General features: G+C 46.5%; 1 protein-coding gene across 1 annotated transcript in view; it reads left to right on the forward strand.

The window, feature by feature from the left end:
* The window catches only part of NUP210 (nucleoporin 210), a 71016-nt gene that overhangs the window by 32933 nt on the left and 15690 nt on the right, over nucleotides 1-22393 (forward strand). Inside the window, exons 15-30 of the mRNA XM_064156309.1 lie at nucleotides 3922-4143; nucleotides 5834-6007; nucleotides 7431-7623; nucleotides 7918-8024; nucleotides 10027-10131; nucleotides 10267-10368; nucleotides 12569-12697; nucleotides 13355-13482; nucleotides 14184-14319; nucleotides 15234-15296; nucleotides 15871-16050; nucleotides 17195-17275; nucleotides 17918-18049; nucleotides 18247-18405; nucleotides 19512-19603; nucleotides 20714-20888. Of these exons, the coding sequence (XP_064012379.1) occupies nucleotides 3922-4143; nucleotides 5834-6007; nucleotides 7431-7623; nucleotides 7918-8024; nucleotides 10027-10131; nucleotides 10267-10368; nucleotides 12569-12697; nucleotides 13355-13482; nucleotides 14184-14319; nucleotides 15234-15296; nucleotides 15871-16050; nucleotides 17195-17275; nucleotides 17918-18049; nucleotides 18247-18405; nucleotides 19512-19603; nucleotides 20714-20888 (2178 nt within the window). The remainder of the gene's footprint in view (nucleotides 1-3921; nucleotides 4144-5833; nucleotides 6008-7430; nucleotides 7624-7917; nucleotides 8025-10026; nucleotides 10132-10266; nucleotides 10369-12568; nucleotides 12698-13354; nucleotides 13483-14183; nucleotides 14320-15233; nucleotides 15297-15870; nucleotides 16051-17194; nucleotides 17276-17917; nucleotides 18050-18246; nucleotides 18406-19511; nucleotides 19604-20713; nucleotides 20889-22393) is intronic.

Here is a 22393-nt window from a genome sequence, read left to right on the forward strand (position 1 = left end):
CAGCTTATGCAATGAGTGTGTTTAAAACAGATCAGTGGGTGGTTGGTTCACAGGAACAAAACGCTGGACTGCTTTGGGCAATCATGCTTTAACCCTTGCTCTCTGGAGCATATATAGAGTCTGCCTGCAGAGATGAGTGAGAGGATGCTGCAGCTTCTGAAGTGGAAAGGGATTTTGATGTCTTTTCCACTCTTTCAGACTTAGCAAGAGTCTCAAATGCTGCCATGCAAAGAAATAGACAGGATAGAGATAGGCCAGTGCCAACCTTATGAAGTTCAATAAAGCCAAATGCAAAGTCCTGTAGCTAGGTTGGAGAAATTCAGGCTGAGAAAAGACTGGATAGGGAAGGGTGCTGAAGAGAAGGACTTGGGGTTGCTGGGTGATGAGAAGCTTAACACTGTGCTCTCCCAGCCCTGGGCTGATCCCCAACAGCATGGGCAGCAGAAGGAGGGAGGGGATTCTGTTCCCCTGTTCCACTCTGCTGAGATCCCAGATGGAGTCCTGTGTCTCTGGAACCCACAACCCAAGAGCATGGACCTGTTGGATCAGGTCCAGAGGAGACCACCAAGATGATCCAAGGGCTGGAGCGCCTTGGCAGTGAGGACAGCTAAGAGAGTTGAGGTTGTTCAGCTTGGAGAAAAAAACAGCTCCAGGCAGACCTTAGAGTAGCTTTGCAGGATTAGAAGTGAGCTACAGCTGAGCTGGGAAGGGGCTTTTACAAAGGGCTGGAGTGACAGGACAAGAGGCAGTGGCTTCAAACCAAAAGAAGCTGGATTTAGACCAGATATTATGAGGAAATTCTTCCCCATGAGGTGGTGAGGCATTGGAAGAGGCTGCCCAGGAAAAGTGGGGAGGGCCTAAGCCTGGAAGTGTTGAAAGCCAGGCTGGGTGAGGCCTTGAGCAACCTGCCTTAGTAGGAGATGTCCCTGCCCATGGCAGGGGATGGAACTGGGTGATCTTTAGGTCCCTTCCAACCCAAACCAGTTTGATTCTGTGATAATGGGAGTCAGCCCTCATCCAAGTGAGGACTGTATCTTGTTTTACACAGCACACTTGAATTCCTAAATTATGTTTTAATAGACTGTAAATGGATGTAGAATGATGTGAGCCTCAGATTGTTTTGTGAGTGTCCATTTCAAGTGATTAAAAATTGGCTTAGTAAGGAAGCAGTCACAATTCTCTGTCCATGATAGCAAATGGAAGTTCACCCAACTTATGATCCCTCCTGCACAGTGCAGAAACTGCTGCACAAATGGGAGAAGGTCATTGTGCTGGTGGGCAGCTCACTGAAGAGAACAGGAAGAAGAGGGTTAGTATATGGAAACATGAAACAGTGAGCTTGTGTTAGAGTCACAGCATGGGGAAGTTGGAAGAGACCTCTAGGGATCATCCAGTTCACCCCCCTGCTAAAGCAGGGGCACCCACAGCAGCTGGCCCAGGATCACTATGTCTAGAGAAGGAAATTCCACAACCTCTCTGGGCGCCTGCTCCAGGGCTCCAGCACCCTCACACCAAAGAAGTTTCTCCTCCTGAATTCAGTTTGTGCTCATTGCCTCTTGTCCTGTCACTGGGCACCACTGACAAGAGTCTAGCCCTGTCCTCTTGCCCTCCACTCTTTAGCTCTTGCTGGACCTTGATCAGATCCCCTCTGGGGTGCAATGGCCTCAGGTCTGCGCCTCTTCAGATGCCTGGCAGTGAGCCTGCTGAGGTGAACTCTGCCACATTTGACCAGAGTTTTTCTCCCAAACCTGGACCAAAAAATGGTGCAAATAGTACAAATTTCTGAGCTGCATTGATGATCTTACTTTTAAAATGTGCCTTTTTTTTTGGTCAAGGATTTTAAAGTGCTGAGTATAATAATTTGAAGATGCTGAGAATATCCTAAGGCAAGTGTGTAAACCTTCCTGTCCTTGGCAGCAGTGTGAGAGATGAAATGCTTTTAATTAGGAATTGTTCATTTGTGTGGTCTCATTCACATTCCTTAGCAGAGCCTCTCGAGATGTCGTGAGGCTGCTTTTCATACATCAGTTAAATGATTCTGGGGTACTTACCAGAGCTACTGCATGGTGACAAGGAGGGATATGAAGTGCACTTTAAAAAGGAATAAATCTGTGCTTAGATACCTCACTGAAGAATTTTTTTTCTTTGAAGCAGAGAACAGTGGTTTCCACGTTCTTCTTTCTGTAGAGTGAAATATTTATGATGCCCAAAAGTGCAAGGCAGCATTTCACTGTCAGTTACCCATTTAATAATAATTATAACACAAAATGTGGGAGACAGATCACAGATGTTAGAGGTTGGAAGGGACCTCTGGAGATCTTCCAGTCCAACCTCCCTGCCAGAGAAGGACCAGAAAATCTAGTTCAGGTGGCTCAGGAACACATCCAGACAGGGCTGGAAAGTCATAGTATCACCAAGGTTGGAAGAGACCAAGACATCATCAAGTCCAACCCTTTACCACAGAGCTCAAGGCTAGACCATGGCACCAAGTGCCACGTCCAATCCTGCCTTGAACAGCCCCAGGGATGGTGACTCCACCACCATCTCCGGGCAGCCCGTTCCAAGTCTCTAGAGAAGGAGACTGCACAATCTCTCTGGGCAGCCTGTTCCAGTGCTCTGTCACCCTTACAGTAAAGAAGTTCTTCCTCACATTGAGGTGGAACTTCCTGTGCTACAGTTTGCCTCCATTGTCCCTTGTCCTATCCCAAGGCACAAGTGAGCAGAGGCTGTCCCTTCCTTCCTAATCCCCAACCCTGAGGTATTTACAGGGTTTTGAAGCAGCAGTTTAAGGGCAGGCAGGCACCTGAGACTATATCTCATATTTTCCCATTGGGTTTTTATCTTTATATCAGGAGGATAACCAGGGAGGCAGAGAGGGGAATGAGGAACACTTCTGCCAACCTTTGCCCTTTCCCTTCCTACCAAAATGCACGAGGGAAAGAATGGGACCAGCCTTGATGTGAGCTGCTGTTCCTTTCTTCCTAAACATATAAGGAATATGATGTTGTGGAGCACAAGCTGCAAATGATTACTGTTGTGAATTAAAATGTCAGGCGAGTTGCTGGGATGCTGAACAGCACAGGCTGTCCCAGTGACACACGTCAGTGGAGAATTTGTTGTGGAGGTTTGAAGTAAAGCTTGTGTAGGAGAATAATTACATGGCCAGGACTGTGCTGGAGAGAGCACTGTCACATGAAAGTGAAGTTTGACGTGGCTTCATTCATTTAAAGCACTGTCTGTGTGGAAAAAAGAGTAGAATGTGCTCAGGAGAGCATCTTAAAGATCTTTCTCTTGTAATTCTTTGCAAGAGAGATGTGTTGAGAATGTTTTGCTTCAGATTTGTGGTTCCATTGAATAGAAACTGGCTGGCAACAGAATTCTTGGAGGTGACACTGATCATTTTGGCAGAACTGTTCTTAAGTAGCCATGTCTACAAACCACTGGGTGGGGAAAAATTACAGCCTGATCAAGTAACAAAAGTGGCTCTTCCATTCAGAAGGAAGTCTCTTTTTAGGTGATTCTCCCTCTCTACTCTGCTCTGGTGAGACCAGAAAGGGGGTGAGTACCTGAAGGGGACTACAGGAGAGCCAAGGAGGGACTTTTTACAAGGACTTGTGATAGGATATGGGACAATAGCTTTGAGCTGGAAGAGAGGAGATTGAGACTGGAGATGAGCAAGCAGTTCTTTCCACTGAGGGACAGGTTGTCCAGGGAGACACTTCCCTGGGGCTGTTCAAGGCCAGGTTGGCTGAGGTCCTTTGAGCTACCTGGTCTAGTGGGAGGTGTCCCTGCCCATGAACAGGGACTTGGAACAAGATGATCTTTGAGCTCTCTTCCAACCCAAAGCATTTTGTGATTCTTTTGCCAAGTGCTACCAAACTGTGTAGCTATAGTCCTTAACTTGTACTGAATTCATTACAGGCTGTTGATCCTCCGTCTGCGGCGTTAGTGACACTGGGTTCCTCTAAAGAGATGTTGTTTGAAGGAGGCCCTAGACCATGGGTGCAAGAACCTTCCAAGTTCTTCAGGAACGTCACCACTGAGGATGCAGGCAGCGTTGGCCTGTCTTTATTTGATGCTCCCACCTCTCGAAATCACATCCAACACTGGGTTAGAGTCTCTTGCAGAAGCCTGGGAGAACAAGTAAGTGCCACAAGGTGTTTGTGTCGTCCTTCATGAAGCACTGAGCTAAGATGACATAGAGCTGGCTTCAGATGGGTTGATGGCACCACACACCTTGTGTCCCAGTGAAGAGCCTGGGTGAGGGTGGTGTTTGGACGCTGTGATACTGGACCAGGCTGTAGGGTGAGCATTTCATGAGGTTAGGTTCCAGAGAGTTTTGTGCTGGGTTTATTGCAGCGTGAAGCCAAGCCACAAAAGCTTTCTGTGGTGGAATGTGGGCAGTGGATCCTAAAAAGTGCAGCTTCAGCTGGTAGAAAAGGGATCGTAGCAGAAGGTTACTGCAGTGAGCTGACTCATTTGTGTGGCCTGCTCATCTTTACCCAACTTACCTTCCAGTGAAGCTCTGCTTATTGAGACAAATGTCAGCCCTGTGAATTTGCTGCTCTGATGTTGATAGCAGCTGTGATCATTTTCCACCTGCTCTCATTTTCTCCACCACACAACTGTGTCACTCACTATGGCCAGTCTACAAAGCACTGAGCTTTGAGCAAATGTTTTCTCCCTCTAATTCTGCAAGACCTGAGCATTTTGGTGTGACTGCCAAACTTTCCAACTGGTCTCCTCAGTGGGCACTGCACAAACTAGCTACTTCTGTAAGGACACACTGAAACAGGAAGAACATCTTCTGGGGTCAATTATGACTGTACAGGCGTGGCTCTGGCTGTCTTCAGTGCCTGGGTGGCTAAGGCAGGTGACCAGAGCTCAGCCAGCCTGCTGGAACAGCCTACTCTGTGTTTACATCCACTCAATTCTATTAAGGGCTAAAATAAATAATGTGAAATGAATCAGCAGACATTTTTAAAGACACTGAGGTGACCATAAATACTGTCTCTGGGCTGCTCTGTTATCATTCAGTGAGTAAAGCACCTGCCTGGTAGTTTTTTCAGTGACGAGATTTATTGTGTTAATCATTTGTTTGTAATGAACATGAGTGCTGGGTACAGCTCTGGAGCACCCAACACAACAAGGACTTGAACCTTGTTGGAGAGGGTCCAGAGGAAGCCACAAAGATGATCAGAGTGCTGGAGCACCACCTCCTGCTGTGGAGATGGGCTGAAAAGGTTTGGGCTGTTCAGACTGGAGAAAAGGTTCCAGACAGACCTTAGAGCAGCCTTTTCAGTACCTGAAGGAGCTACAGGGAGATCTAGAGAGGGACTTTCGACAAAGGCTTAGAGTGACAGGATGAGGGGTGATGGCCTCATACTGGGAGAAGCTTGTTTTAGATGAGACATGAAATTCTTCATCATGGAAGTGATGAGAGACTGGAACAGGTTGCACAGAGAAGTTGTGGAGGCTCCACCTGGAAGTGTTGAAAGGCAGATTGCATGGGGCCTTGAGCAAGCTGCCGTAGTAGGAGGTGTCCCTGCCCATAACAGGGGGTGTTGAAGCTAGTGTATCTTTAAGGTCCCTTCCAACCCAAACCACTCTGTGATGGTTTGAAAAGCTCCCAGGAATAGCACTTGGATAATGCTCTAGAGCTAATCTTGCAGGATGCACTTCCTTCTACATCTTCTGTCATAGTGGTGCTGGAGATCCCTCAGCGTCCTGTTTTTCCTTGTTGATGCCAGCAGAGTGTAACTGCTCTGTGAACCAGAAGGTGTCAGAGCTCAGTAGTCCTTTTGCCTCTCTTCACCTGCCTGTTTCCATACAGGTCATTTCCTTAGCTGTTGGGAACAGCCCCACCATCACCAACCCTTTCCCAGCTGTCGAGCCTGTCTCCGTGAAGTTCATCTGTGCTGTGCCTTCGCGCCTCACCTTGACTCCCGTCTATGGAAGCCCTCAGCTTGATCTTTCCTGCCCTTTGCTGCAACAAAACAAGCAAGTGGTAAGTCTGAGAAGTAACAGGAAGAGATTGCGTTCTCAGAACTTCAATAGCAGTGTTTGGACCTCCACTTAATCTGATCTGCTGCAAAGGTAGAGGTAGCTTGGGTGGTGTGGGCCACACTGGGATCATTGCCTGCTTCTGCAGTGAGCATTCTGAGTGTGAGTGTCCTACAGTGGTCATCTGAACAGGTTTATAAAGGGATCTAGTTGAAGCTGGATTTAGGTGAACCAGCAGGAGGACATGCTGGTCGGTCTCTTCTCCCAGGCAACTGGCAACAGAACGAGAGGACACCAGTCTCAAGTTGTGCCGGGGGAGGTCTAGGCTGGATGTTAGGAGGAAGTTCTTGCCATAGAGAGTGATTGGCATTGGAATGGGCTGCCCAGGGTAGGTTGAGGGGTAGGGGAAAGGTGGAAGGGTGATTGAGAGCCCCTCATGGGGACTTAGTTTCCTGGGAGGGGAGTTGTTTCTGTATTACCTTTTAACTTGTATATTTCTGTATATTCTAGCTAGCTTCAAACTAGCACATACCACATCCCTGGGCAACCTGTTCCAGTGTCTCACCACCCTTATGGTGAAGGACTGGATGTGTTCCTCTGTGATCTGCATAGGTGATCCTGCTCTGGCAGGGGAGTTGGACTGAATGATCTTTTGAGGTTCCTTCCAACTCTTACCGTTCTGTGACCTTGGGTGACTTAGTCTGGAGAAAAGGAGGCTGAGGGGAGACCTCATTGCTCTCTGCAGCTCCCTGAAATGGGGCTGGTGTTGGTTCTCCCAGGTAACTAGAGACAGGATGAGAGGAAATGGCCTCAAGTTGTGCTGGGGGAAGTTTAGGTTGGATATGAAGAAAATTTTCTTTGCTGCAAGAAAGAAAGCATTGTAATGGGCTGCCCAGGGAGCAGGTGGAGTCACCATCCCTGGAGGTGCTGGGCACTTGGGACATAGTTTAGTGGTCACGGTAGTTGAGTTCTGGTTGGACTGAATGATCTTAGAGGTCTTTTCCAGCTTTCATAATTCTATGAGTCTAAGTCTCTTCAGAGCTCACCTTTTTTTCTGGCTCCCTTATGTGTCAGACTCCATCAGTGTACTGCTCATCACTTCACAAGAGGAACCCCAGATTTGAGCCATCTCCTCTGAAAAGTGACAGCAGTGCTCATGGCTTGTCTGAATCCCCAAGATGACCTAATTGAGCTGTATAGTTTGAGTTTTCTTTGAAGGTGATTCACCAGCTAAGAAAAACAAACATTGCCAAAATAGCCCTTTGCAGCTGAAGTGCAGCTTAGTGACATCTCCTTGTAATGACCATGACTTACCTGAGGAGGTTCTAGTAAATCTCATGGAACTCTGCATGCTCCTTCTGGTTTTCTTGTAATGCCTAAAGTCTCCTCTTGTGTCCATGCCGTTCAACGTGTTCCTTCTTATCCAGGTTCCTGTTTCAAGCCATCGCAACCCAGTCTTGGATTTGGCTGTGTATGACCAGCAGGGCAGTAAATTTGATAACTTCAGCTCTCTTGGTGTTACTTGGGAGTCAACACAAGTGTCCCTGGCTGATATTGAGCCTGGAGTGCCAATGGAGCTGACTCTGAAAGACAATGGAAGCGGTCAGAAGAAAATGCATGGTATGATTTTGGTTTCCATGAACAATTCGTTATTTGCAGAAGGATTAAACCTAGTTGGTAATCTCAGAGATAGCTTAAAGAAGTCACTGTAAGGTGCAGCTGTATCTCAGCTCATCCTCCATAAACATTGTGTGAACTATTTACAGAAGAAAAATAACCAAACCCAATGCTTAGGAACCCAATTGGAGAGAAAGAATCTTTGTCTGGTTAGAATGATAATGAAGAGATGAGCAGTTTACAATTCACCTTTTTCTTCCCTGGCATCAAATTTGTCTTTTTTTTGTTTGATCCCAGGCTTGCAAACTGTCCTAGTTCATCACAAGTCTGGAACAAGTGCCATCTCAGCCACTGCAGCAGGGTACCAGCAGGCCCATCTGAAAGCAGCTCAAGTGAAAGCAGCGGTACTCAGTGCTCGGGGCTTGTGTTGCTGTTTCCCTGTGGTGCTTCATGTTGTGTGTTCTGTGTCTGTATTTCCTTGGGGCTGAGTCACGTCAGAACCAGTCAGCCTGCAGCCACTTCTGAAGGCAGATTCATGCCACAATGTTTTTCTCCTGCTTTACTCTGCACTACCTGCTGTGGTCCAGAGCAAGTCCTGTTCCTTTGAGTTTCTTGAACCATCCGGGCAAGGGCACTCAGCTGCAGTTTGTTAACGAATTGGTGAATCTCTGCTGCTTGTCCTTTTGTAAAGCAACCATGTGCTTAGTGCAGCTGTCACTGGGGAAAGCAAATGTATTATTTCTACTGCAAAGCTGGGGAGAAAGGTTCTGCATGAGCAAAGCAGAAGCTGGCTGAGATCCTCAGGTGGACCATATGTAAAAGCTGGGCTCTGGCTGATGCTCTTCCTTTTTCCTTTGGTCTCACATGGATTTTGCAGAAGGGAGAGACTACTCATTTGGATGGTGCCAGCCATAACCCTAGGCTCTGAATTTAGAAGTCATTAGCCAATCCCTGCCATACTCAGTGTAAATACTCAACATAGGGAAGAGCAGCAGGAAAAAGTGATGCTGATGAACAAAGAAGGCAGATGGAAACAGATGGCAATTTTATCTGTGTGTCACCTTCTTTTTAATGGAATGTAAAGGGAGGCTTCAGCCTCTGGGACAACCTGAGATGCAGAGGAACTGACTCTTCAGACATCCTGCTTCACTGGGGTGAAATTCTGTTTAATTTTATTAAGTAAGATGTAGGTGAGTTTTGACTTCATGCAGTTGTGGACTGCATACCATGGAAACAGAGCTGAGAGAGTAATAGAATGAGAGAATGGGTTTTGGAAGGGACCTTGAAGGTCCCTGCCAGCACCCCCCAGCCCCTTTTTGCAGGGCTGCTCTCAATCTCATCATGCCTCAGCCAGGTGCAGTACCTTGCACTTGGCCTTACTAAACCCCCTCTTTTTTTTGTCTGAAGAAGAGTCAGTTGCAGTAAGGACACTTGGTCTTCCACAGTCATTCACTGTGCTCTTCTTTCTCAAATTAGTAGTCAATGTTCTTCACACTTAGAGATAGAGAAGTGAATAATCTGAGCTTTGCCTCCAGTTCTGAGAAGTTTGTCCTGTTTTAGTGTGGGATGCACATGTGAAATGGCACTGGAGTTCTCTTACTTGCTTGTAAGTTTGGGAAGAATCTTCTTATTTGTAGGTGAAGAGCAGTTGTAGATGTCCCATGTGCTCCAGCTCCATGGGGCAGTTAGTCTGCTCTTAAGCACATCACGAATGGGCTGCTGGATTTTGCTTTCTGCCTCACACTTCTTCTTACAGACAAAAAGACCAAATAAGAATCTAATGGGTGATATATTAAGATGTCCTAATCATTGCTCCACATTTAAGTGGAGCATCCTATTATGCCATTAGGGAAGGATGAGATCCTTTCTGTATCAAGGAAATCATTCTAATTAGGGTGCATGATACTAACTTCCTCTGAAAACCATTTTCCCTTTCTAAGTTAATGTTGTTATGAGGGAATGATTAACCTTGCATCTGCTCCAGTGTCTATCTCCTCCTTATACTGGAGGAATCATTTCTTGTGGTGTGCTGCTAAGGAGAAGCCTACACAGATGAGCCTGCAGTAGAAGCAAGCATTTTGCCTCTCTGCTTTTTCATTCTGTGTTCACTTAGAGCACACCTCTGAGTTCCTGTCCTGTCTCTGTGTGTCAGACCTGCTTAGCTGCTGCTGCTGCATCTGTCAGCTGCAGGCTTCGCTCTTTGTCCTGGTCAGTGATGCAGTTACCAGATTGTGTGGACATGGCATTAACCTAAGCTACTCCAGCTCTGACTCTGCTTTAAGTATCCTTCCCTGGCTATGTGAAAAGCCCAGGCTGCTTTCTGGCTCTGGGTGTTTGCTCTAACAGCTAGAACTGCTTTTTACGGCTCTGGGGGTTTGCTCTAACAGCTAGAACTTTTTCTCTCAGTATCAGCCTCTCCCACCAGTGTCTGCCATGCTTGAACTGATACTCGTGGAAGATGTAGCAGTGAGCCCTACTGAAGTCTCCATTTACAATCATCCTGACCTACAGGTAAGGAATTATTGTGCTGTTTCCCAGCTACAGGCAGAAGCACATCAAAACCAATACAAGATGCCTCAGGATGCCAGTTTGAGCAATGGGCTAGAAAGATCTCATCTAATCTTGGATGCTTCTCTGGTTTTGCAGGCAGAACTTTTCATCAAAGATGGTTCTGGATTTTTTTTCATTAATACCAGTGTTGCAAATGTTGTGAGAGTGTCTCACGAGGAAGCTCAAGGTATTGCTTTGGTGAGTAAAGTGTTTTGTTCTGTGATGTCTCTTTGCAAGCCTGAATGTCATTCTCCAGTGACATTCTCCACTGTTGGTCGTTCTCCAGTCCATGTGGACAACAGACAGTAACTAAGTCATGGATGTACTTGCTTGGCACAGTCAGCCTTCAGATAGCCTTTGCACAGGCAAGTTGTTGTGTAGCTTCAAGTACAGGAAACTTTGCCTACAGCTGCTGTGCATACATGGACTGAGTACCAGACAGCAGCCAGCACCAGGTTGCTCCTTCCCCCCTGCAATACTGCAGTGCAGTGTTCTTGCTTTCATAAACACAACATGGAAAATACTGTGATGGAATTGTTCAGAAGTGGTACTCAAAGGATGAATTGGTTTCACAGGATCCTGATGGGGTTGGAAGGGACCTCTGGAGATCATCCAGTCTAACCCCCTGACTAAAGCAGAGGCACCTACAGCAGCTTGCCCAAGATCACAATGCCCAGAAAGCTCTCCCAGAGGAGGAGACTTCACAGCCTCTCTGGGTAGCCTGGTCCAGGGCTCCAACACCCTCGCACCAAACTAGTTTCTCCTCCTGTTCAGATAAAACCTCCCAGGTTCCAGTGTGTGCTCATTGCTCCTTGTCCTGTTGCTGGCCATGAGTGAGAAGAGCCTGCCCCCATCCTTCTGCCTCTTACACTTCATCTGTTGCTGACCATTGATCAGAATCCCTCTGGAGCTGCTCTTCTCCAGACTAAACAGCCCCAGGACTTTCAGCCTTTCTTCCTCACAGAAATGCTCCAAGGTTCCTCAGCATCTTTGTACCCTATGCTGGACTCTCTCCAGTAGTTTCTCAAGTCATAGCACCACATTTGTCATAGGGTAGTGCTTCTGCAGCCTTCCAATCATTCTTACAGCACCATTTCAGGATATTTTGCTGTCACAGTATTTCACCTCAATGTTGTGAATAAATCTCTATTAAGGAGCTGATGTTGATCTCCACATTATGTTTTAATACACTTCTCCACTAGAAGATGCAACTAAACTGCAGTGATCCTTAACTTCATCCAGGCTGAGGATATGAGATACATTCTACAGTGAGCAACAATAAATATTTACATTGTAGCTTTCGTTAGGAACTGGAAGTGACACAAAATGGTTTAGTTGCCTGGACAGCTACAGAACTTACACATTTAACTTGTAATTGGTAACATTGATAAAGTAGTGAAATGATGATAAACTTGGATTTTGATATCTTTTTTTTCACTGTTTAGAGAATGGAAAATATTGGTGAAACATTTTTACTTGTCTCTAACTGTTGGAAGTGTAAGGTGGGAATATTTTTCCACCTAAGTCAGATAGGCACAGAGGTGGGATAAAACCAGAAGACATGAGCTGATTTTTTTACATTGTTCACTGTTTCAGCTCTTGCTGCTTCTTCAGTCAGATGTCCTCTGTGGGTTTAGCACTGCTTTAGCTGATACACACAAGATAATTGTAGAGCAGAGCAGTGAACATTACGTAGTGGAACAGTGCCAGCAAGGTAGGCTTTTGGAGGTACAAAAAGATTTATTTTAACTACCTGTCAGAGTTTAAGGAGAGAATACTCCACTTGTTAGCACATTCAAAAAAACATTTTAAACCAAAACAAATCCCCAGGCCCCCACATCTAAAAAATCTGTTAGTTCTCTGTGCTGTGTTTGGGCTAAATCCCACTATGCCCCATGGATTTTTTTTCTTTCTATGGAATCCATCAGTGTGTAGAAAAACAGCAAGTTCCAGGCTGATGTGGCAGGCTGATGCCATGGCAGGTCTCAGTGGAGCCAAGTTGATGATACAGGATGGTTTGATAGTGAATTGTTGTGAGAAACTAAACTCAGGTTACCTAAAGCAGATCCAGACTTCTTACTGGAGCTGCCAAGGGTAAATTCTCTGCCTCTTTCTCTCAACACAGCAGCTTTTCTGGGTGTGAGAGGTAGCATGGGGGAAGAATGAGTAGTGATGAAGAGTGATACATGCTGTGTGTTTGGGGGACACCTCACAGGAGAGAGAACACCAGAGGTACCTGGAGTAGAAACAGTCTTGATGGCAGAATTAGCTGTGTCTAAGGCTTGGAGACTTCTTCATCGGCTGTGTCTGCCCTCAAAGTGATCCAGCTTGTATCCTCTGCGTGGCAGAGAAGTGGAAATAACAAGTGCTGTAACAGCATTTTCCCTTGGCATTTCAGGTACAGCCTCTGCTTGCAGGATCAGTGACTGTCATGATCCATGATTTATGCTTGGCTTTTCCTGCCCCAGCCAAGGCAGAGATTACTGTCTCTGATATCCAGGAGCTGTATGTCCGAGTCGTTGACAAGGTTAGTGACTGGGGAAGCAGCATTTTTAGCTGAGCCAGCCCACCCTGCTTCCTTGTGCTGGTCATCAACACAGAGATGAGGTATGTACAAGAGACTAGGATGTCATGCCTGGGGCCTCTGCTGCAGCTCTGTCACCTCAGAGAGGTAGTCTGATCTCCCTGTGTTTGCATTCCTCCCTCCCTAACTTAACCCTTTTAGGCTCGAAGTCCTTCAAGTGTTTTGTGTGGCAGCAGGCTCCAGCTCAGCCCTTCCCCAGCAGTGTTAGTTCATGCTTTGTATGAACACACTCACTGACACCTCCCATTGCTTCCAGTGCATCAGAGCAAGTCTTTGGCCCCAAGGTCATTTTCTGGGTATCATGTTTTTAAAATGAACCAAAAAACCTATCAGCTCCTTTTCCTTGCCAGCTTGGGTGCATCTTAGCCCAAGTGGCTGTTTTAATTGCACCTGTGCCAGCTGCAAGCCCTGACTTTATTGATTTCATTTGACACTAACCAGAGCTGGCAGAGGTTATTCTTGAAGATCGGTGCTAATCTAACCTTGAGGCTGTATCTCCAACACCCTACTGCAAGGGTGATGCAAAGCCAAATGAAAGTGTTTATGCTGATAAATAGAAAGAGTTCTAATGAAAGGTGACTTCCTCTGCCTGTCTTTCAGGTGGAGATTGGAAAAACAGTTAAAGCTTATGTCCGAGTTCTGGATGATTCCAAGAAACCTTTTCCGGCCAAATACTTCTCTGTCATGGATCTCAAACTGAGGGCAGCATCTCAGATTGTTTCACTTGTGTAAGTTGATGGATTATTTTTTATTATTATTCACCTGCAAATGTGTTTATAGGCAGAACAAGCAGAGAAAAAGTGAAGGTGTTGGCTTGGAAGCATGGCAGTGTGCAGTGACTGGAGTTTGGTTTGGTTAACAGCCTTCCAGTGCTGGAAGGGGGCTGCAGGAGAGGTGGAGAAGGACTTTGTGCAAAGGTGTGGAAGGACAGGGTGAGGAGGGATTGCTTCATACTGGAAGAAGCTGGATTTAGATCAGACATTAGGAGAAAGTTCTTCCCCAGGAGAGTGGTAACGTAGTGGAACAGGCTGTCCAAAGAAGCTGTGTTCAAGATCAGGTTGGATGGGGCCTTGAGCAGCCTGGTCTAGTGGGAGGTGTCCCTGCCCATGGCAGGGGGTTGCAACTGGATCATCTTTGAGGTCCCTTCCAACCCAAAGCATTCTATAGTGCTCTGATTTTATTTTGGTGAAGTTTTATTCACCTTTTAAGATAAAACACAGGCTACAAAGAGCCATTCCATGTTACATGCAGGCAGATGATGATTACCTTGATTTTGCTTAAGATGCAGTCACTAAGTCATCCTTACATAATTGCTATGCACTAAAGAAGTTCTTTGCATCTGTTATTCAGGTAATTTATTCAGTGATGAGTTTATTTTAATGTGTTTTCAGAGTGTTAAGAGGGTTTTTTTTATGTTTCTTTGCTGCAGCCCACTCAGTGAAGCTCTTGATGACCACACTGCTGCTTTTCTAGTGCATGGGATGGCCATTGGGCAGACGAGTCTCATGGCGACTGTTGCTGACAAAAGAGGACAGAGAATCAACTCTGCTCCCCAACAGATTGAAGTAAATACTTTCAGATAACATAAGGAAAATAAGTGTATGTTAGAAGGAGGTGATTGTGCCTCTGTACTTAGCACTGGTGGCCCTGCACCTTGAGTTCTCTGTCTAGTTTTGGGCACTGCAGACTAAGAGAGACTTAGCGGCTGGAGTGTGTCCAGAGAAGGGCAGTGAAGCTCGTGAAGGGTCTGCTCCTCACCAGCTGAGGGAACTGAGGTTAATTAGTCTGGAGAAGAGGAAGCAGAGGAAAGACCTCATTGCTCTCTACAACTCCCTGGAAGGAGGTTGGAGCTAAGTGGGGATCAGTCTCTTCTTCCAAATAACTAAGAACTGGATGAAGCACTTAGTGCCATGGTCTAGTTGCTTGGGTAGGGCTGGGTGATAGGTTGGGCTGGATGATCGTGGAGGTTTCTTGCAACCTGGTTGAGTCTATGAACAGAGTAAGAGGAAAAGGCCTCAAGCTCTTCCATGGGAAGTTTTCGTTGGGTATTAGGAACAATTTCTTTCCTACAAGAGTGGTCAGGCATTGGAACAGTCTGCCCAGGGAGGTGGTGGAGTCACCATTCCTGGAGGTGTTCAAAAAACAGGTAGATGTGGCACTTTGGGACATGGTTGAGTGGTCATAGAGAAGGTTGGACTGGTTGATCTTAGAGATCTTTTCCAACCTTAGTAACTGCATGATTCTATGAATAGGAACAGTATCACAGTATATTATGGTTATTTTATTGTGTAGTAATTAACTTGGCAGAGGAAGCCTAGAAGTGACCTAAGTGCTCCTCTGTTTCAGATTTCATAGTGGTGGTTTAACTGCAAAGGATGAGTTAGGTTTCTGGCTGCTTCATTCACTGGAATGAAGCAAATGAAGACCCAGTTTTACATCATCTGTACGGTTTTGTGACACAACTGATCTTCTGTTTTAGGTCTTTCCCCCATTTAGACTAGTGCCAAGGGAAGTGACCCTAATTATTGGGGCCATGATTCAGGTAAGGCATCTTCTTACCTATTTTCTTTCACTTGTCATTTCTGTTTCAGCATGAATGTGTAGAACTTATTTTTCAGGAGTAGATTGTTCAGCTTGACAGCTTAATTGCATTCACACTGAACGCTCCTCCTGACCAGAACAGGTCAGTTCTTGAGCCACCTTCCACTTGAGTCTTTTGTATTCAGTTGTGCTGAGAGAGTTTCGGCTTTTCCAGTGGGAAATAGCAACCCAACGTTAATAAGTCTGTCACCTCCAGGAAGCACAGCCTAGTGACCCAGTTCTGCAGACTGAAACACAGAACCAAACCATGTATGGTGAGAAGAAAGGGAGGTAAACTGCTCTGAAACTTCCTGGACTGGACATTCCATGGCCCTTTTCCATTTTGTGAAGTGCACTTTTGTGCGTAGCTCAGTCATCATCACTCAAGGAGAAATAAGCCCCAAGATGTCCTGGGAGGATTCAGACAGCCTTTTGTTACTGAGAATGCAGTGGTGCTGAGCAAGGACTGTGTGACATGCACCAGAAGAAGTATCTGCTGGGTTAACTTGAGGTGCTCTGTGTGCTGTTAATTACAGATCACTTCAGAAGGAGGCCCTCAACCCCAGTCCAACATCATTTTCTCCATCAGCGATGAGAGGATTGCCTCGGTGAAGAGCTCTGGACTCGTCAGAGGAGTGGCCCTTGGCAACGGCACAGTGACAGGAGTGGTGCAGGCTGTTGATGCAGAGACAGGGAAGCTCGTGGTGGTGTCTCAGGTAATGCTTCATGATGCTGCATGGGGCTGAAAGAGGCTCTCTGGACCTCAGAAGGGTGCAGTCTCTTTCCATCAGTCATGTTACCTTGACTGCTTCCCTGGCTTCCTTCAGGAGATAAGAAATGTGACCTCAGCCTGTGCTGGCCCAGGTTGATAATTCAAACAGATGGCTAAACCTTGCTGTGCCTTAAACCAAAGTTCTGCTGAGAACCCTGGAAGACTTTATTAGCAGCCTGGTATCTTTATGACTGATCAGTTAATCTAGAAAAGCCTATCTAAAGAAGCATTTCCAAAGCAGCAGAAAGCTCTCCTTGGCTGCTTCAGCTTACAGTTGAGTAGTGTCAGGAGAAGTCAGAAGGTAGCTGTTGCCTCACATGCACTGGCTCTGAAGCCCTGGGCAGGCTTTGTCAAAAGCTATCCTGTGCCTCCTGAGGCAGTCTAGGATGTTCATTCCCTGTCACTCCATCCGAATCTATGTCCAGGTAATTTCTGCTAGCTGAGCATGAGGAAGCTGCTGAGCAGGCCTCTAAAGGGTGAACAGGTGCCTGGAACTTGGGTGAGACTCAGAACAGCAGAACTTGGGCCAGATCTCCTGGGATTTTTGTCTGAGGTCAAGGCAGGACAGCTGCTGCACACCACAGAGCTCTGCTGCTTGTAAGATGTCACCACAGGCCAAGAGGAGGCAAAGTGATCTTTCTGTTAAAAAAACCTCTCTGTGCTTTGTCTGTCCTAATGCTATGACAGGAGCCAGAATGATCTTGAAAGCTACTGCCCCATGAGGTCTAGGTCTGACCTTGCCTCCCTGGTGCACAGTAGGACTAAAATCTATCAGGAATGTCAAGATCTGTGGAGAGGAAACATCAGTGTGTCACACCTAGCATCCTGTTCTTGACTGTCCTACATGCTGCTGGTACCATTCTCATTTCCTTCATTTATGGTTTTTATTAATTTCTGTAGCATTTTAAGTGCCTGTCAGTGAAAACTCGATGTTTCTGGAGTTCTTTTACAGTCCTGCTGAATGATGCCCATTTCTCTTGTCTTTGTGAAGCCACATGAACATCACATGGCAACAGTGATTAGATAATGGCAAAACAGTGAAGATATCCTGAGGGTGACTTACAGTGTCCTCCCTTCCCCCTTTTCAGGACAAAGTGGAAGTTGAAGTGGTGCAGCTGTCAGCTGTCAGGATTCATGCACCAATCACACGGATGAAAACAGGTACCCAGGTTAGTGGCTGTGTGTTAAAATGATGACCTGCATACTTCAACCGTTCATGGCAGATCATTTGAGCAGAAAATGGGTTGGAAAGGGCCTTGAAGATCATCAGAATAGGAGAAAAGGGCTCCAAGGGCTGGAGCACCTTAGCTATGAGGACAGGCTGAGGGAGCTGAGGTTGTTCAGCCTGCAGAGAAGAAGAGTACAGGGGGTCCTCAGAGCTGCCTTCTAGTACCTGAAAGCATCCTGCAGGAGAGCTAGAGAGGGACTTCTCGTGAGAGTGTCTAGAGACAGGCCAAGGTAGAATGGTTTGAAGCTGAGGGAGAGCAGGGTTAGACTGGAGCTTAGGAAGAAGCTCTTCAGTACGAGGGTGGTGAGACTCTGGAATAGGTTGCCCAGAGAGGTTGTGGATGGAGGTGTTCAAGGCCAGGTTGGATGAAGCCTCAAGCAGCCAAGTCTAGCTGAGTGGTGTCCTGGCCCATGGCAGGGGCTTTGGAGCAGGTAACCTCTGAGCAGTCCAGCAGCAAACCATTCTCTTTGTAAGAAATACCATTTGTGGTTCAAGGAATGTGCAGTTTGATTGTGTTTGCTCTGTGCCAAGTCTGGTTAGCATGATGGAAGTCTGTAAGAAGGTTGCTTTTGTCTGTTCCTAGATGCCAGTTTACGTGATGGGCATCACCAGCAGTCAGACTCCTTTCTCGTTTGGCAGTGCTGTGCCAGGGCTAACATTCCACTGGTCTGTCACCAAGAGGGACACTCTGGATATCAAGACAAGGCACAGCGAGGTACCTTCTGTGTGTGCATTTGCACATGGGTGTGTTCTGGGGGAAGGAAGCTGCCATGGAATGGCCACTGAGACACAGCTGTTGCTTCCACTGACTTCAAGCCACAGGGCAATGGCCAGCACTGGGGGTGGTCTCCCCTCTGCCTCAGTGTCAGTTCATTCTGTCAGTAACCTTTTAATCCTTTCCTACTCTCCAAGGCTTCATTTCAGCTTCCTGCAAAATACAACTTTGCAATGGATGTTTATGGCAGAGAAAAGGGAAGTGCAGGCCTGAAAGTTGTTGTGAAGGTCCTCGATCCCACAGCCAACCAGTTTGAGAACATGGCAGAAGAACTGTCTGATGAAATCCAAATTCAGGTATGGTGATGCACCTGACAGTTAAGGTTTTAATGTCTACTTCAGAGCTGGATTAAAGTTTGTGTATAAGGGAGGAATTTGAAATGCAAAAGAGTAGTCTCGGCTATGGTTTATCTTTAAGCCTTGCTCTTGTTTGTATAACCTTCTGCTGTTTAGAACCCTCCAAGTCTGCTGAACAGCCACACACTGCCGTGATGCCTGAATGAATTTCAGGCCTTGTTTTTTCTTGTAGACCACCTGAAGTGGTGACTTGTACCTTGGGGAGAAGCAATGCTAGAGCTGCAGAAGAGCTTTGCTGCTGTAGTTCCCCTCTGCTCCTTGATACTTCATGGATTTAGAGCTTGTCACTCACAGAATCCCAGCATGGGAGGGTTGGAAGGCACCTCTGGAGACCATCCAGTGCAACCCGCTGTCCAGGATCACAGTGTTGGGGGAGGGGGTTGGAATCTCTCCAGAGAAGGAGACTCCACAGCCTCTCTAGGCAGCCTGCTCCAAGGCTCCAGCACCCTCACACTGAAGAATCTGAGCAAACAGAGTAATTTGGATCAGGAATTAGCTTCTGAAACTAATCCCCTGGTTGTTTCTACTTACCATGCTTTTGGGGAGCAGGAGCTGTAGCCTTTATGTGGAACAAAACTGGAAAAAGTGTATGAGGAGTGCAGTTTATGTTCATGAGCTCAGATCTGGGGCAGTCTAAAGTAACTTAGGTGAATGTGAGAGTCTCCAACACCCCTTTACTTGCCAAGCCTTCTGGTTTTCATGCTGTTGGATACTGTAGCTATAAGCCATAGCAATGACTGCTCTTCAGAATGATTTGCAGAATCACGGAATCATTAAGGTGGGAAAAGACCTTTAAGATCATCAAGTCCAACCTTCTACCCAACACCTCCATGACCAGACTTCTACAGTCCCATTCAAAATGAATTCATGTTTCATTTCCTTTTTTGTTTTTACCATATATATATATTATAACAGTAAAAATAAAAACACCTCAGTGCATTACAGCTTTATTTGGGGTGGGTTTTTTTTTTTGCTGTGAAGGTGAACTAAATGGAAATTAATTACTTTGCACACAACAGTAGAATAAAATGCCTTCTATTTTCCAGGTGTTTGAAAAACTCCATCTAGTCACTCCAGAAGTAGAAGCAGAACAGATCTTAATGTCACCAAATTCCTTTATTAAACTTCAGACAAACAGGTGAGTGATCAGTTTTCTACTGGGAGTTGTGCCAACAGTTTAGCAAAGCCCTAAAGCAGTTACATTTGAAGTGAGCTCTCACAGTGACTTTTTGGAGTATCAGAGTGCAACCACGTAGCACACAGAGTCACTGGTGATTAATAGTGGCTTATCTGTACGCCTGGGCTCTGTCAAATCTCCTGTTAGTTGCACTGTAGCTAGAAGATTCAGTAGTTAGAACTTTGAGATCCTTGGTTTAAAAGATGCTTAACTGGTTACAGCAGTAGCCTGCTTCCACTGGAGTTTTTTCTGAGTGATCAAGGCTCTGCTCTGTCTCTTGCACAGAGCCCATGACTGCATTCTGAGATTAAAAAGTCCTTTTTGCATAATCTGTTTTCAAAGCCTGACATTTCAGATTCAATTCAGCTTTGAAATTTGGTTTCTCTGCAATAGAAATGTGCACTTAGGATATACTCTGAGGGTGAGGCTTTGGATGCATTTAGTTTTTAAGGGAAGAGAACTTTCTTCTTTCACTGGAGCTCCAGTGGCCATGGTCGTTCAACATCTGCTTTTGAAACAATGGCACAGGAGCCCTGTCATTTGTAGTCAGGTACCCACAGTGTTCTGCTGCCCATTGTGAGCAATTTGTCTGAAGAATTCTTCATTAAGTTGCTACATCATGGAATCATAGAATGGTTTGGGCTGGAAGGCACCTTAAAGATCAGCTGGTTGCAGCTCTCCAGATTTTCTCTCCAGTCCCAGCACTGGCCCTAGCAGAGTAATCCTCCTCAAGATGCTGCTCACAAAAAGGAGAGCAGAAGCTGTGTACTGTAGCTTCAGCCATCACTGCATGGATGTTTACAGGAGGTTATGGTGATGCTGCAAGGCAGTGGATGCAAACCAGACCCAGTACATGGCTCAGCCCGGCCAAGAGCTCTTCCAAGGGAGCTTGACTCGCAACCTCAGCCTTTCTTTCTTAGACTAAAACACAGGCTGGTCAGCTTTTACTGCAGGCATGTGGAAGAAACATAGCAAACAGCAGTCTTGTAGCTGTGGATGATAGGTTGGTGTTGATGTGAATTTAGTCATTCAAGGGGCTCTCCTGTCCTCTCTTTTCTTTGTTCTCTTAAGGGACCATGTTGCCTCACTGAGGTACCGCATCCTGGAGGGACCAGATAAAGTTCCTGTGGTGAGACTGGATGAGAGGGGATTCCTTACTGCTGGCTCTCTGATAGGGTCATCTACCATTGAAGTGACTTCACGAGAGTCTTTTGGGATCAACCAGACCATTGTAGCCGCGGTTAAGGTAAAGCCATCTCTCTTTCTTTGCAGCTGTGTGTTAGCAGCGTGGCATCTCTGCTGTGACAGGGATGGTCAACTGCACTTCATCAACTTCACCTCTGAAAGACCTGAAGTAGAAGTTGACAGTGAGTTCTTTGGCACACCAAACTAAATAGAACCACAGGAAGCTTAATAATAATAGCAACTGTAGAGTCCTGCAGCTGGGGAGGAACAACCCCCTGCACTAGTACAGGAGAGGGGTGATCTACTAGAAAGCAGCTCTGCAGAGAAGGACCTGGGAGTGCTGGAGGACAGCAACTTCCCCATGAGCCAGCAATGTGCTGCTGTGGCCAAGAAGGCCAATGGCATCATGGAGTGCACTGAGTGTGGCCACCAGATCAAGTAATGTTATCATCCCCCTCTACTCTGCTCTAATGAGACCCCATATGAAGTGCTGGGTCCATTTCTGGGATCCCAGCTCAAGAGTGACAGGCAACTACTGGAGAGAGTCCAATGGAGGCTGCAAAGATGCTTGAGAAGCCTGGAGCACCACTGTGAGCAGGAAAGAAATCTGGGGCTGTTGAGCCTGGAGAAGGGCAGCCTAAGAGGGGCTCTGATTAATGCTCAGCAAGAGCCAAGAGGATGGGGCCAGATTCTTGTCTCTGGTGCCCAGCAACAGAACAAGGGGAGATGTGCACAAACTGGAACCCAGGAGATTCCACCAGAGAGAGGAGAATATTCCTTGGTGTGAGGGTGCTGGAGCCCTGGAGCAAATTGCCCAGAGAGGTTGTGGAGTCTCCCTCTCTGGAGAGATTCCAAACCTCCTGGACATTGTGACCCTGGACAAGCTGCTGTGGGTCACCCTGCTTTAGACACAGGGGCCTAAAGGGCCCAGAGGTCACTTCCAAGCCCACCATGCTGACATTCTGTGTGTTGCAGTAGGAGAAAAGCCTCAGGGCAACTTGTTCTCTCCCATATCCAGAGAGTCTGAGCAGTGTTAAGCTACAGGATAACACTGCAGCCTGTCAAGTCTACACGGCACTGCTGCTTGCTGCAATCCCCAGTGCTAGCAGAGAAAAATACAAAGTAGTAGTAGTGAGTGCTAGATACAAATGCAGCATCTGCTGTGAGGTACCCCAGTGATAACCTGGGTTTTCATGACATTGGAGATGTAGCTGTGCAGTGCCCCAGAATTTCCTTTCTCTGCTGCTTCCCTGCAGTTCAAATTTTGCATATGAGAGTCTCTGTGTGAGGAACCTTCTCCTACCAGAGGCAATCATTTAGCTGCTGTTGCCTGTGAGCTGGCAAGGAGCATGTCCAAGGCTACCCTGTGGATGCTTCAGGGAAGGGCAGAGCTGTAGCAAAGCTCAGGAGTTTATTACCAGGCTGGTGAAGGATCTTTCTTCTGTCAATTGAATGCTGTTGTCTGAAGTCTGATGTATCTTACTGACTGGACACTTGGGACATAAGAAAACATGAGACCTTTTTTGCAAGGTGTAGAGGTATGAAGGGGGCTGCAGGAGAGCTGGA

The sequence above is a fragment of the Pogoniulus pusillus genome, chromosome 16 (genome assembly GCF_015220805.1).
Source record: "Pogoniulus pusillus isolate bPogPus1 chromosome 16, bPogPus1.pri, whole genome shotgun sequence".
NCBI classification, from domain to species: Eukaryota; Metazoa; Chordata; class Aves; order Piciformes; family Lybiidae; genus Pogoniulus; species Pogoniulus pusillus.